Source organism: Galeopterus variegatus, unplaced genomic scaffold (assembly GCF_000696425.1).
Source record: "Galeopterus variegatus unplaced genomic scaffold, G_variegatus-3.0.2 Scaffold2578, whole genome shotgun sequence".
Taxonomy (NCBI): Eukaryota; Metazoa; Chordata; class Mammalia; order Dermoptera; family Cynocephalidae; genus Galeopterus; species Galeopterus variegatus.
This window is the reverse complement of record NW_007728689.1, coordinates 264,762-281,012: the sequence shown is the minus strand read 5'-3', so window position 1 is coordinate 281,012 and position 16,251 is coordinate 264,762. Positions and strand designations below refer to the sequence as shown.

The following is a 16,251-nucleotide window of genomic DNA, read 5'->3' as shown; positions in this document are numbered from 1 at the left end:
TAAAAGCTGGGTGCTAGGGCTTGCCAATTAGCTCAGTTGGTTAGAGTGCAGCCTTGTAACACAAAGGTCAAGGGTTTGGATCCCTGTATAGGCCAGCCACCAAGAAAAAAGAAAACAAAAACTGGGTCCTTTCATGGAAGAAAGAAAAGAGTTAGTTAGAAATGAAGAAAGATCTTTTCCTTTTCTTTCTTCCTCTTATTTCTTTTCCTGAGCTCAGTAAGCAAGTCTTGGTTTCTACTGCCATGATAGTGTTTCATAAACATAAAAACTTCCTTCTCCTTCCTCAGACAGGCTATTGTTTCTTTATTCTTGTCCATTCGATTTAAAACATTTTTATGAATCTTTCTTAAAATTTTTAACAGCTGTTTGTTTATAAAAACACAACAAATACACAACACAAAACTCAGTAAAAATAACTCACTATATGGTACATATACTCAGACAATGTGATATATTTATATAATAAAAGATGAAAATAGTCACTTTCCATAATAAAAATAAGTTCTATTTTTTGTTTATTTTACAATATACTTAATATTCTCTTCTTTTGCTTTCTCTCCAGCTTCCTCTCCTTCACTCTGAATCTCAAGGGGATCCCATGTGGCTGTCCCAACCCTAACAAGCTCGAGTCTATGAGATGGATGGGTGGGCAGAGGCTTAGGAACACGGGCGGCAGCCACACTCTAAATGTCTTTCCACCTCTTCCACGAACGAGGAACCATCCGTGCACTGGAAGACGTATTTCCGCCTCTTGCTGCGGGTGGGCTGGCAGCACTGGGGCCCACAGCCCCCATGACATTCCATTATGGGCACCTTGGAAGCTGTGGCACATGATGCATAACCTTTCTGGCGGCGGATCACCTCTCGGACTACCTCCCCCAGGCATGGATTCTCTGCAGAGGGCAGAAGAGGTAGGAACAGGGCATTGGCAGAGCATGGGCAGTTCCCAGGTAGGCTGTTCTGAAACACTTGTGATCTGAAAACTATATGTACTTATTCATTCACTTGTCCCTCCCCCTATTCCACACTTACCCATCCATCTATTCCACAAATATTAAGTTGCCTTTTCTGTGCCAGGCTCTATATGAGGCTTATAACTAAGCCCTGAGGATATAATGGTGGCAGAAGCAGGAGTGCTCCCTTCCTTCAGGGAACTTAAAGTCCAAACTAGACATGGCAAACTGGTAGAATGTGGGCTAAACCCATCCTCAGATGTTTTGAGAGCCCTACATATGTTTAAAAACTAAATTAAATGCTAATATTAAAAACCAGGAGATTTCACCAAAGAATTTGAATTTCTGGCTTCTTTGAAACCCAAGAGGACTGGCCAAGCTGGGTCTGCATCCCTGCATTGCAATAATTGGCTATAGCTGAATGCTTTAGATGGGGCAGGAGATCTCCAGTTTGCCCCAGTCTCCCTTAGTTTAGAGTCTAGACACTAATTACATAATCATTTGAGTGAATATATTTGTAATGAGAAACTGAGGTAGATGCTGTAGAGAAAAGGAACATCTTCATATAAGAGCATATAGCAAAGGAACTTGATCTGGCCCAGTGGCCAGAGAGGCTTATCTGGGAAGCGATGTTGGAGCTGAGAGCTGAATAAGGAGCAGGAATTAAAGAGACAAAGAGGCTTTGGGATGAGCTTTTCCAGAAGTCCTAGAAATAACTGGAGGGAGGGCAAGGGGACTCCTGTATCTGCTTGAATACTTGGACCCTGACCCAACTCTTCAACTCCATCCCTCCGCGGTCCTTACTACACTAGGAGGACATCTGGAGCAAGGCACTGAGGAAGGGAGTTGTGGACTTGGAGCTAGGGTCTTTGGCTAGGGCAAGGGGACTCCTGTATCTGCTTGAATACTTGGACCCTGACCCAACTCTTCAACTCCACCCCTCCGCGGTCCTTACTACACTAGGAGGACATCTGGAGCAAGGCACTGAGGAAGGGAGTTGTGGACTTGGAGCTAGGGTCCTTGGCCGCATGGCCTTGGCAAGTCACTTGTCATCCCTCTTCCTCAGTTTCCTTGTCTGACACATTTACCTGTCCTTCTTAATAATTCACAGGTTGTTTAGAGCAGCAGAGGAGATCGAGAAGGAGAAAAGACTTTATGCATTTTAAAACTTCAGTGTTTTCATATGATGCAATGTGAGTTGTGTTAAGCTTGATACACTTCTTTAAAATTATGAGATTGTTAGAATAAGAAAGGGACTAATGATAATGGGTGTGTGTGGGTAATGTGGGAAGAAAGAGACTGCAAATGTAGCAACAAGTTAACAATCGAGGTGAGGGGAATATTAGGGCTGTTAGTGCTCTCTTAATAATTTTTCCTTTAAGTCTAAAATTATCTTAAATTAATACATTTTTAAAAATGAGCAGTTTTGGTTAAGAATAGTATTTCATCTAGGTATAAAATGGGGGTGGTCTGCCTAGGACTCGGGTGGCAGGGAGGAAGACTTCTCAGTGTCTGTGCAGGAGAAAAACTTCCAAGGTGAGATAGAACCATTTTCATGTTAATATAATTTAATTTTAAGTTAATTTTCCTTTTTCGAGCTCATCTCAAAATTAATATAATAAAGGGCCACTAGCTGAGATAAGTAATTTGATGCTTAGAATAGACCAGTCCAAGGAACTGTCTTCTGTTGATCCAATAATGGCAGGGGGACTGGATGGAGACCATAGAGCGACATCTGCAATGTTATTACACATATGAATCATTGGGGCTCTTGTCAAAATGCAGGTTCTGATTCAAAAGGTCTGGGGTGGGGGTGGGGGTGTCCTGAGAACCCAAAGGGCTAGGGTAGGAATTAGTTTTGAAGGCATGGCATCCTAAGGGCCAACACATTGGAAAAGAAAAGAGGAGAGATCTTCACACTAAACCTATGCAGTAGGTGCTATGAGTTGTCTGTACCTTTGGGTAAGGAACTGTGAACCAGAGAGGCAAAGGATGCTGCCTGAGGTCACACAGATTCTAAGACAGAGTTTGACCTTCTTTATCATGAGAACAATGTCACTTCCAGCTTTTAAGGATCTTAACTTGGATTTTTCATGAAATTGGACTATAATGTAGTCCAGCTACCAAACTCTTACTACTGGGCCAGGTGCCAGATACTTCACATCTCATGTCCTCCTCCAACAAACCTATAAGGCAGTGTGGTAGCCAGCCTCCAAATTGGCCCCCTGTGGCCTCCATCTCCTGGTGTTTATGTCTTTTATGTAGTCCTCTCTGTCAGTGAATGTGCCTGACCCATGTAACCAAGATGATGTTGTGGAAATCAGGGTGCTAGATCATTTGACACTGGCTTCCTCCTTGCTCTTTCTGGGATCATGCACTCTGGGGGAAGCCAGCTGCCCTGTGGTGAGGACCCTCATACAGCCCTGGCTGTGCTGAATGCAACCTAAAGTGACTGAACTAAGGTCATGCAGCCTCTAAGTGGCACAGCAAGAACTGGAACTTAGGCAGTCTTGATCTGGAGTCCAACTTGGACCTGCTTCCTTCCTGGGTCCTCCCTCTCATGTACCCAGTAGACCCACCTTGTTGGCAGTGCTCCCCATTAAAGCCAGGCTGGCATAGGCAGTAGGGCTCCCCTTGGTCTGAGATGTGACACTGCCCCTGGTGACACTTGAAGGCTGAGCAGGCATTGGCAGAGTCATTCTTGTGGTCACACAAGGTCCCTCCATAGCCCTCGGCGCATTTGCACACATATGACGTCCCAGTTGCCACACATTTTCCATGGTTGCAGCTGGGGACAGAGGGGAGGGTGAGAAGGGAACCAGATCAGAGTTAGTGCTGCTAGGGGCTTCCTTTGTCCACCCTAGCCAGGGACCAGGCTTGAACCAGGGGACCCAGAGCCATGGGACCTTGGGCTGAGTGAGACATGACAGGCCTTCTCCATCCCATGGTCTGCCCTCTGCCAGCCCAGTGGCTGAGCATCTCTTTTTTTCTTAAATACCCTGTCCCAGTGGCCAACAAGCTGGAAGCTTGTGAGCATCACCCAGTGTCCAGTGCCAGATGTGATCATGACAGAGGCTGGCTTGCAGCTTTACATGCGGACATCAGAACTCACATATCTGACTTCTGGTCAAGATGGAAGTATAAACAGTCCCCAGCATCACTCTTTCCCAGAAATCAACCGATTTACAACTGTAAAGCAACAACAGCCAAGCTGGGGCCGCTAGAGCTCAGGGAAAGAAGAGGAAAGACCTACAGAATGCTTGCAGGCGGCAGGGGAGAAGAGGGCCTCGGTGGCCCCCAGGCCTGTAATACCACTAATAGGGTTCTTGTGGACCCACATAGGAGCAAGGAGCCACAACAACTGAAAAAAAGGAGCCACTCAGAGGCTGGTGAGTCACTGCAAGGGACCGGAGCATGGCTCATCCCATGGGAAGTGTTTGGAGTATGGATGGGGCACAGCAAGGACAGCTGATCTGTCCCCCAGTCAGGACAGGACCATTCAGAGGAGACTGGTCAGGAATATAGAATTGCATGGAATGCAGATTGATGAAAAGACTCAGGCCCAGATGAGTTTCTGCACAACCCAGGTGCACCGGATTTCACTAGACCCAGAACTTCCTATAAAGTCAACTATTAAAACCTGAGCTGCAAAGAGCCTTCCCTAGGGAATCAGCACCAAAGCAGCAATTTAGCTCAACCACAGAGCTCAAGTACTGGTTCCCACAGGAAGTTCCCCCATTTTAGAAGTAAGCAAGGGACAACAAATTAGTTCCAGCACAGAGTTTGAGTGGTGGGAACAGCAAATAATCCAACACAGAACTGGAAGAAAAAACAAAGTACTCACAATCAAAGTTTGATATTAACTAGTAAAGGTCTCATTTCAACCAAAGAACACCTATAACCCCTAGAAGGACTGGAAGTCCCCTGAGCTACCAAGCCAGAAAGAGGGGAGTGCTGGGGGCCTCAGCCACCCCCGCACCCCTGACACACGTAACCAGCCCAGTGATGACCACTGAGCTGCCGCTGGAAGTGCCCTGGGCTCTCCCGAGCTGGGGTGGTGGGGGTGCGAGGCCTTTTGCCACACCGCCCTGATATCAGCACCAGCCCAGTAATGACCAAGTCACCGCTGGAAGTCCCCTGGTCTCCCCTGTGGGAATGAGGGAGATCATAGGCCTCAATCCCACCCCTCCTCCTCTTTCCATCCCATTTCCTTCCCCTTTCCCCTCTCCCCCTCCCTCTCAACTGCTCTGCAACAACATCATAGAATGTAAAAAAATATTTAAAAAACCAAAAAAACCCCAAAGCCTCACATATCAAAGTGGCCAATCACCGCTAGGAGGAATCTAAGCCTTATCTAAACATTTTAATTGCTCTACCCTTTTAAATGATAACAACATTACTATAACTACCACCACCACTACCACCATCACCAGGTAGCACTTGCTATGTGCCAGGCATTGTGTGAAGTGCTTTATACCCAGTATCGCTCTTAATTTCTACAACAGCCCCTCCTCTGTGGCTCCTATGCAATCAGTAGTCTTATCCATATCTCCTAGATGGAAAAACTGACGGCAAAGCCTATATTTTTCATCATGATGCATCATTGTCCCTACTGGATGACAAAGCCAGAATTCATATTAATTATAGAGTCAAACACACACAGTGAAGGGCAACACAGGCAGTTCAAACCTTTACAGCTGTCTCTCATTCCTGATCCAAAATACCATTTCCCAACTTGTTCAGCCAACCAAATGACCAATCTTGGCTCTGGTGTCATTTTTGGCTGATACAGATTTCTTAACACTGAGAATACTGGATATCTTATATTTAGTATAAGGCCTGACACAGAGTAGCCCCTCAATAAATACTTATTGGATGAATATTGAGTGATTAAATCATTAAATGTGATTCAGCCGTGCATGGTGATGCACACCTGGTGCCTTGCACAGGGCACCGGCTGAGGGAGTAGCCAAGTTGGGGCTAAAATTCACCCTCCTTTCACTTGGCAAGCTGAGGGTCCATGGGCTGTGTCTGCCCAAAGGGGCACCTTTTCTCTAAAGGTAGAGACAGGTATTTTGAGCAAGGCCCTCTCTTGCTTTCACTTCCGAGTGGGACCTGCTGCATGCATGTGCAAACTCAACCTCTCGAACTTTTAAGCAGTCACACATATACAGATCCTGTCTACAGTTTGACCACAATTCTTTCAGCGCTCACAGTGCCCACTTCTCATATGGGCCATGGACTTAGTCCAAACTGGGAGCCCAATGGGGCAGCTGGGGGTCTCAGGATACTGACCTGTGGCCAAGGCAGGGGTCCCGGGCCTCCTGGTCACACAGTGGGCCGGTCCAGCCTGGGTGGCACTCACACACAATGCTGTCCTTCTCCACCGAGCGGCACAGGCCATGCTTGCACACGGTGCAGGACTTGCAGCCTGGTGACACCCCCAGGGACTGCGGCGGCAGGGCCTTGAAGTCCTGCAGCTCATTGTTGATGCGTACCTCATGGATGCAGCCGTGGAAACCGCCCAGCGGCCGGTCTGTGCCCTGGCGCAAGGCTGAGAGACCCGTGGAGGTGGGGATGCCTGTGGGAGGGAAGCCAGGACGACAGCCTGAGGACCCTCCCCTGCCACCTCTGCTTGCTGGGCCGAGTGCCCAGCAAGTCCTCTCCTCAGAGTGAGAAAGCACCTTTCATGTGCTCAAGGTTGTGTTCAGAGGTCTGGCCCTCTGCTGTTCAAATTGAGAGAATGAGCCCAAAGCCAGGGCCTTAATCATGCAAGGATATGCATACTAGGACTCTTTCAAAAACTTGAATTCATTGCCAATATTTAAATATCGAAAATTTCCCATAAGAATCTGTATTTTAGGCTTCCCTACAAAAAATGAGACCCTCTGGTCACCTGCTGCCACATGGACCCCCTGGATGAACTGCAGAGGGTGCCCCCGTCACTTAGGCAGGAGATGGATGCACTAGGTAACTCTGCTGTCCCCCTCAGTCCTCCTCAGCCCCTTGTTGTGGGCCCTGCAGGAGAACACAAGGCAGGTGAACTGGAGTTTGGGAGAAGAGACAGGTATGGAGGAACAGCCTTGCTCAGTGGCTTTGGGGTTCAAGGTTTTTAGACCCCTTGGCTGCTGTGTACCCCTCTTCTCAGTGTCTTTAAGAGACTGTTGGTAAAGACCTAATTCACTTTTCAAGGAAGTCTGATTTGTGTTTTCTCTATCCTTATACAACACTCCCTGCCCACCCCCTACAGTGGAATCCTGAGACTGGTCTGAAAGCCAGAAGCAGAGGACTCAGCTTTGTTCTGGCTACCAATGGAGCAGGTGAAGAGAAAGTGAGCAACGGGCTTCCTCTGGGGAGAAGCTGTGTCCCTTCAGGGATTGTTCTGGGCCAGGACATTCCCTGCATACCCCTGCATATGAACTATATACTAACAGTGCAGATTCCTGGGCCCATGCCATCCATTTGGAAGTGGACTTTTTGGGGTGACGTCTCAGCAATCTCTGTGTTGAACAAGCTGCTCTGGGGGCCTTTTTTATACCTAATCTTTTGAGAACTACCAGCCGAGGAGCTGCGTTTTAGGTCCTGGTTCTGCCAGGCTGGTGGCTACTTTGCTTTTTGGCCTTTGCTCTGCCTTCAGCAGAGTCCCCACCCTGCTTCCATCTCCTGCCTCCCCTCTTCTCACCCCTCCCCCTTCCATCTTCACCAACTTATAATTCTCAGACATTCTGCTCTTTCCTTTCCTAACATCTGTCCAAAATCCTTTTCTCTCCATGTCCCGACTAATGCCTATTTACTCTTTCAGAGTTTAGCTTGGTTATCTTTTCTTCCAGGAAGCCTTCCCCAATTGACTTTGGCAGTGGGTGTGGAGATGAGAGTAGGGGAGCCCCTGGCAGTGGGCCTGGGTGTGGGTGCTGGAGCACAGAGGGCCAGTGGAAGGCAGGGGTAGAAGGGATGGTAGGGGAGGTCAGGGAGGAGGGCTTTACCTCCAAGGTAGAGGGGGCTGTTGATGCTCACTGCCGGCTGCTTCTGGAGCTTCCCCAGGCTCTTGGGGGCTCCTTTGTCCACCACCAGGTTCAGCGTCTGATTTAACATCACCAGCTCCACGCTGTGAAACTGCCCATCATTCACTGTCTCCACACTGGACAGGAGAGAAGAGAGGGGGCCAGAAGGTTTGCTGAGTGCCTTCAACAACCAGGTAACTGGGCTGCAGACTTGACCTGCACTACCTGCATTTTGTTTTACTTTTTATTTGGAAATAACTTCAAACTTACATAATTTGCAAAAATAAAAACTGTACACAAAATACTTATTACCCAGATTCTCCCATTAACCCCATTTGCTTTACCATTTATTTCTCTCTTCTTTATACATATACATACACACACATATATGTATATATGCATATACATACATAAATTTTCTGAACCATTTAAATATGTTACATACATCATAGCCCTTTATCCCTAGATACCTCAGGGTGCATTTCCTAAGGACGGGGATATTTTCTTACATAAGCACAGCACAGTAATCACCTTTGGTAAATATAACATTTGATACCATACCTTAGTCTATCATTTGTATTCTAATTTTTCAGTGGACGCAATAATGTCCTCTATAGCATTTATTTCCTTCCAGTACACAATCCAGTCTAGGGTCTGTATTGCATTGGATTATCATTATTTGTGTTATTTTCTGTCATTTTATAGAGTCAAGCAAACTCCGTCCTCAGAACACCTTCTCAACTTTTGCTCTACCTATATACCACCCAGACAATTATTTACTTAACATATTTTCCTTCGATTGCCTCATTTCTCCCTTAAGTATCAATAAGGATAAATGGTTAGTATTGTTTTAGCAAATACTGTCCAAGAAAAAATTGTTTTGGTGTGATTTTTATGTTTTTTCTAGTATGTATGAAGTAAATTCTTTTATAGTGAAAATCTCAGTACTTTGTCTTACCTAAATTTACCCCGTGTACTACCAGTGGGGTATAATACCACATCTGGGGAAATAATGCCTTACTATACTCCTGCAAGGCAAGTTTGTTATCCCCATTATAGAAATGAGGAAATGGAAACTCAGAAAGGTTAAGTAACTTACCCAAGGCCCCACAGCTAATAAGTGACAGAGCAGGGATTTGAACCAAGACACATTCCCCTTTTCTGTGCCACCTTTTGACAGTACCAGCAGCCACTCATTGAGGGCTTATGATGGGCTAGACATGGTACTAAATGGCTCACATATTTGAACCTCATGATAATTTGATGAAGTTGATGCCAGATATCCCATTTCAAAGATAAAGACACTGAGGCCCAGAGAGGATAAGTGATTTGTCTGAGGTCACCTAGCTACCTAGCTAGTAAATACCAGAGCAGAATTTATAGGAAAAACTTTTGACTCCAGTGTTCTGCTCTTTCCAGTACTCTATCCTTGGCAGGGGCTGGGAGGGAAGAGTGGTGGGAGGTGACAGAGTTTGGAGATATGACACCTCCTCTTTCCCTGAAGAAAATGTCTCTCTGAGGAGTAGGCTGAACACTGTCTTATCTATTCAGGTGTGGGCAGTAAATATGAAGGCTCTAGTTTGGAGATATGACACCTCCTCTTTCCCTGAAGAAAATGTCTCTCTGAGGAGTAGGCTGAGCACTGTCTTATCTATTCAGGTGTGGGCAGTAAATATGAAGGCTCTGTTTCTCCTTGAAATCTCCATGGTGAATTCCTGTTGGCTTCAGCAAGAGGATCCTGGCAGGGAGGTGGCACTGATTATCCAGGCAGGCAGGGATGGTCTCAGTGACTGACTCAGATTTAGAAACTTCAGCAGCCAAAGAGGCAAGGGAAATGCCTGGCAGAAGACAGGCTTAACTGGGGTGTGGTGGAGAAAGCAGAGTCCATTCCAGCCCCTTACTGCTGAATAGGACCATCGCCAGTCATAGAAATTGAGCCCCCTGGTCTCAGTTTCCTCATCTGCAGAAGGGGGGAGAATAAGAGGGGAGAGAATAACCTCACAGAATTATTATGATAAATCAGAGAAGGTACATAAAAGTGCTTTGTAGACTGTAAATTACTGGGAAAATGGGAGCAGTTATTATTAGTGTTATTTAGAATAGTAATAACAACAGTAACTTACCATTGTCTGCCAACCTAGTGATCCCTACTCTAGTACTGATCCCTGGGAGGAAGTGATGGCAGAAGGGGACATGCAGGAGCCGAGGGCCCACCCAAATCCACTGGGAAATATCTTCTTTCACATCCATCCATTAACCCATCCATTCACCCACCCACCTATCCATCCTTCATCTATCTATCCATTTGTCCATCCATGCAACCATCCACCCACCCATCCACTTACCCACCCATCTATCTACTTATACACTCATCTGTCCATCTATCCACCTGTCTATCCACACACCTATCCTCCATCCATTCATACATCCGTGCATGCATCCTTCCATCCTCCATCATCCATCCACCCACTGAGTGTCTGCTATGGGCCACACGGCCTAGGTGCTGGGGATCAGTGGCAAACAGGACAGACAAGAGTATCTGCACTCACAAAGCTCACATTCTACTTTTCTTAGCCTTTCGTCTAATCAGATGACTAATTTATCAAGGTCTGGCCAAGAAACAGCGCAATGGGGGGTGGTATGGTGGCTAAAAAAGTCATTGGGGTATCTGGTTTTGTAATAGGGAGCCAAGAAGCTGTGTGAAGATAGAGCTGTTTCTATTTCAGAAGCCTGCAGCTGCTCCAAGTCATGAGCCAAGGACAAGGCAGAGGACTGTGATGCTCGGGGAATGAGTGCTGGTAGGAAAAGACCATAAACTTCTGACCTTGAACCCTCACATAGTTCTCCAACCACACATGCAAAAAACATGCAGATACAGCCCCAAACCATCTTGTAAACTGGTGCTGTCCTAAAATGCAATGAGCTCCCTGCCCTGGAGGTATGTAAACATGCTGGGCAGCCACCTGTCAGAAAGAGCTGTCGAGGGGCTGCAGCTCTGGTTGGGTGGTCTCTGTGTTCCCATTCAACATTAAGATTCAGGGAGTTGGGCAGCTGTTTTCCCATTATAGACACACACAGGCTCAGTGAACACACACACTAGCTCCTTCCTGAACACTGGCTTCAAGCCTATTCCCTTCTCCCCTTCCTGTGATCCCCCAGCCAGCTCAGGCCCTGGCGCATGGCCTCTGAAGGCACTTGGCCTGGAGACAGTGGTTTGGCAGGAGCCGCAAGAGCAGGAGCAGTAGAGGACTGTGCAGTCACCAGCTCCTGTCCCAGACAAAGTGCTGGGCTCCACAGTACCCCAGCACCCAGATCTGCAGAGGATCTTGCCTGATGCACATATGTTAGAGTCCTAGGCAGGCCCGTTCCTCCAGGTATAATCCTCAGCCAGCTCATGCTGGGGGCAGCGGTAAGAGGTCTGATATCATACTGGGTTTTCTAGCTGAAGGATCCTGGGCAAGTCACATCACTTGTGCAAGCTCCAGTTTCTGCTTCTACACAATGAATTTTGTTCTCTTAACATTGGGTTTTAATGGGCAATGCATGGTCCCTAATACCAAGAAAGTGCTTAGTCTCCTGGACCCTTATGCTAGGCTTGGAGGAGCTGGGTGTAGCATGGACTGGGGTGGGGGAGTAGGTTAGTAGAACCTGGAAAGCCTGTACTCTGATTTTTCAACCTTACAGCTGCCCAGGACTTTGAATTTCTGGATGCTTCCACTTATTACCATCTCTGAGGAGGGCCTCTTGTGAGTTCCATTTTACAGGGAAAGAAACTAATTAACTTGACTGAGGCCACACTGCTAGCCAGTAGTGGAGTTGAGGTTTAGTCAGGACTGGCTCCAAGCCTAAACCTCTCATAACGTTGTCTATGCCAGTAGGTGCTTGTGAATTAATAGGTTCACTTCTTCCTTCGCATATCTTAACCAAGGTTGCCTGGAAATAATGCCTAAAACCAGTGCTTTTCAAACTGTGGATCCCTGGAGGTTGAAGTCGACAGTGCTGAAAGCTCTCATTTTTAACCACTATCTGTAAATCAGGATGGCTCCATTTCTATTTTTTAAAAAAAATCTTGGCCTTTGAAGTAAAATATAGATTGAACATCCCAAATCTGAAAATCCGAAATCCAAAATGCTCCGTGCTGAAAGCTCTCATTTTTAACCACTATCTGTAAATCAGGATGGCTCCATTTCTATTTTTTTAAAAAAATCTTGGCCTTTGAAGTAAAATATAGATTGAACATCCCAAATCTGAAAATCCGAAATCCAAAATGCTCCAAACTCTGAAACTTTTTGAGCACTGACATGACACTCAAAGGAAATGCTCATTGGAGCATTTCGAATTTCAAATTTTCGGATTTGGGATGTTCAACTGGTATAATGCAAATATTCCAAAATTCAAAAATATCTGAAATCCAAAACACTTCTGGTCTCAAGCATTTCAGATAAGGTATATTCAACCTGTATCAATGGGAAAAACAGCTCTAGTGCTATAAAAGAAGAGGGAAAAAAATTGAAAAGAACAAAATAAACCAGAAATCTGGTGTTTACTCTAAAAGAAATGATCATACCATGTGGTTCTAAGCTCCAGTAATGAGTCTCCTGGAGAGATATTTAGGAACTTCAGGGGAGAGAAGGGAGCTCTGAGAGTCTTCTTCACTATCTACTGGGTCAGACTGACCGAGCATCAAGTGGGAGGTAGATGGCACTGGGAGTGTCAGAGCTGGGCTGGATGGTTCCTGTCTGCAACTGGCATGACTAACACGCGTTGGCCAGAGTGGCCCATCAGTTCTTTTGCTTTTAATAACAAGGTGGGCATGTGTTGAGCCTTAGTGGAGCCAGGCATCGTACTACTCTAGGCTAAGCACTTGACCTACATCCTCTCATTTAACACTAACAACCCCCAGGTGAGAATGCACAATTTTTTCTCCACTTCAGAAACACGATGCCTAAGGCTCAGAGACTGAAGGTGTGCAGCCCGAAGTCTTATAGTGGAAGTGGTGGAGGCAGGACTGAACTCCAAGTCTTCAGAGCCACAGGACCCTGTGCCATTGTGGAAAGACCAGGATTAGGAGGGTGGTCATTCTTCCAGGTGCTGGTCGCTCTCACCTGGATGCTGAGTTGTGACCACTAGGTGGCGATAGAGCCTCAAGGAACAAAGAGGTCCTGGGATTTCAGTTTGGCAGCAGCCCCCACTTGACACCACAGCGGCTGGGCCTATGCTCTCTTTCCCGGCCCCCCCCTTCATGCCCTGGAGCCAGCACGGTGGGAGAGTGAGGTTTGGTGGGAACCTACAGGGGTTTAAATCTGTCTGAGAATCAGCCTTCTCATCCCTAAAGTAGGAGTAATGATGCTTGCCTAGGGCTTGTGGTGAGGATCAAATGAGACAAAGACCTTGGCAGTGGATAGGATTGTGGTTATGAAGACTTGGGGAGGGTGAACTGCTAAATAGAGCTCACACGTGGTATTTTACAATGGCCAATATTTAAAAACAGATATCTCACGTAGAAACCCCTCCAGCTTCTCTTGACAATCTGCATTCCCACACAGCAGCATTTGCTGGAGCTGCGGCCAGCTGCCCCTTTGGCAGTCCCCACCACTCCCTACTGACACCCCAGCCAGGTCTGTTACCTACTAGCTGCTTGGCCTAGCTGGCAGGTGAGTTTGGCCTCCCGACAAGTCTTGGTACTGAGGAACAGTGAAGTCTGTCCCCATGTTGGGGCAGTGAGGGGCTCAGATGGGCTTTTCTGTGTATTTGCCCTGGGTCCTGGAACAAAATCTTGAAGTGCCCTTATCACCCTCTGTGACTACACCTGGGCAGATAACCAAGTCAGGCTTCGACAGGAAGGAGGCATGGAATCTAGCCTGGGAACCCCTGCTGGGGGCCCTGGCTTCCCATCCTCACCCTGGGGGCTGATCAATGGGGCCTCAGTGGGCAGAAGTCTGTAGGCTGCCAGCTCCCCTGATTAGATCAGCTTTGGTTTGGCTCCCTGGCTCTGGCCCTGAGGCCGAGGCAGCCTTCCTGGGTGGCTAGAAGTTGCAGCAGTGACTCTGAAGAGGAGATCTCATTTTGTTTTGGCTGGAATGGCCTCCTGATCCCCTCAGCTGCTGGTTAGCTCAGCCTGTGCCCTCCATTAACCCCAGCCCCTCCCACCTTGGCTTCCTTCTCAGCCTGTGGAAATGCTCCTTAGCCATAGGTCCAACCTTAGCTCTAACACTACCTCTTCTTCCAAGGAGCCCTCCCTGGTCCTCCAGGAAAAAATATTTGTCCCATCTTTAGTGTCCACAGCATGCTGCTGGTGTCTCCAGTGAGAACCATTTTATTTGGCTTGTGTAAGTGTTTTTTGTTTATGTGTCTGTCTTCTTGTCTGGACTGTGTATAACTGTGTCCCCTACACCTAGCCTAGGGCCTGTCCAAACAAAGTGCCTGATAGATGTTTACTGAGTGAAAGACTGCACTCCTGGAGCCCAAACAGGGCTGTCTCAGAGGAAAGTGTCTGGAAGCAAAACCAATCTCAATATGAGATTTCTGGGGCCCCTTCAGACTGGAAGCCGAGGGTACCGAAGACCTGTCACCAGGCTCACCATGAAGATCCAGGCCAGGACTGCCTGGACATCCTCAACTTGGTGCCTCCTGTGGATAAGATAAAGAGCCTGGTATTTCCCCAGGCCCATTTGCTAAACCTCATCTGACTCCCTGACAAGGACTTTAGGAGACAAAAGTTCTCTGGTTTCCCATTTCAAATTATGGCTTCCCCAGGTTTGGCTCTCCTTCCCCTGAGGACGAAGCTAAATAAAAAAGTGAGCAGGTTGGAAGTCGATATAAAGTAGCATATGAATAGCACAGCCACCATATGGATAACCTAGAAATCAGAGTGACCATTGGAAAGACAGAAGTTTAGGAAAAACTGTCTTTCAGAACAGTTTGAAAGTCACTTAAGGAGCAGTCCTGTTCCCGTGGTGCTCTTGGATTTCCTCCTGTTGAGTTGCATGCTAATCACCCTGTTTTCTTTCTTAAACTAATAAAAGATTAGGATGACATTTTGAAAAGGGCATCTCATTAAGCAGCCTCATCCCCATTGGAGCACCCCGTGCCATGCACAGTAGCCAGCTGGTCATTTATCTTATATTAATGAGGTGTCATCTCCTGGTGTGTGCCTGCCTTCCTCGCCTGCCTCTTCCTCCAACACCGCCTTTCTCCCTCTCACCCACCACTCTGTGCAAGGAAAGTGTGTGTGTGTGTGTGTGTGTGTGTGTGTGTGTGTGTGCATGTGGCAGGAAGAAGAGGCATCAGAGCCACCTGGCATCAGCATCATCTTGCAGGGCTGGAAGGTGGAAGGTGGAGGCACATGCAGCGGGTGGGGAGGGAGTGAGGGTCTTACCTGTACACTGTAGTTGGAGGGGATATATATTTTTGCAGTTATAGTGTGTGTGTGTGTGTGTGTGTGTGTGTGTGTGTGTGTGTGTGCATGTGGCAGGAAGAAGAGGCATCAGAGCCACCTGGCATCAGCATCATCTTGCAGGGCTGGAAGGTGGAAGGTGGAGGCACATGCAGCGGGTGGGGAGGGAGTGAGGGTCTTACCTGTACACTGTAGTTGGAGGGGAGCTCAGGCTGTCATAGACCAGCCTCACATGGCCCTGGTACAGCTCCAGCGCCAGGGGGTCATTGTCTCCCTTGTAGAGAAGGATGCCATTGTCCTTGTCAGTGGCCACCTGGAGAGAGAAGCCAGGGCATGTGGGTTAGAGCTTACCTGAGGCCAAACCTCTCCTGAGGTTCCCCACCTCACAGCACTCTCTTCCAGGTGGCGGCTTCTGAACCTATCCTGGATCTGAATTCACATCCATCTTTTCTCCTCCATCTAGTCTGTAAATTCCCAGAAGGCAAGGCCTATACTTACACTTCCACAAATGCTGATTGAGCAAACTTCAACCTATATTTATTGAGCATTTACTATGTGCCACTATACTCATATATTTATGCATGTCAAGAGCTCTATCTGTCCTCTCCCACTGGCATGCAATGTGATCCCGCCCAAGTCCCTGCTCAGAGCCTCAGTCTCTACTTACAAAGTATGATAATAATTATCATAAATAAAATGCTAACACCGTTTAACTGAATGTTTACTATGAACGAGGCACTGTGCTAATAGTCATCTGGGGAAATTTTGAAAATATCAGTGTCTGGGCTTCATTCCAGAGCAAGTACACACTAATCTCTTGGGGGTGGGGCACAGGCAAAGATAACTTTAGAAGTTCTCCAGGTGATTCTAAGGTATTGCCAAGGCCGAGAGCCACTGGTTT

General features: G+C 47.1%; 1 protein-coding gene across 1 annotated transcript in view; it reads right to left on the bottom strand.

The window, feature by feature from the left end:
• Window positions 1-283: 283 nt before the first annotated feature.
• The window catches only part of SLIT3 (slit homolog 3 (Drosophila)), a gene marked incomplete at its 5' end in the record, with an annotated part of 205,812 nt that continues 189,844 nt past the window's right edge, over window positions 284-16,251 (bottom strand). The window contains 5 exons of the mRNA XM_008582348.1: window positions 284-893; window positions 3,533-3,741; window positions 6,249-6,534; window positions 7,937-8,091; window positions 15,533-15,663. Coding sequence (XP_008580570.1) covers window positions 658-893; window positions 3,533-3,741; window positions 6,249-6,534; window positions 7,937-8,091; window positions 15,533-15,663 — 1,017 coding nt within the window. The remainder of the gene's footprint in view (window positions 894-3,532; window positions 3,742-6,248; window positions 6,535-7,936; window positions 8,092-15,532; window positions 15,664-16,251) is intronic.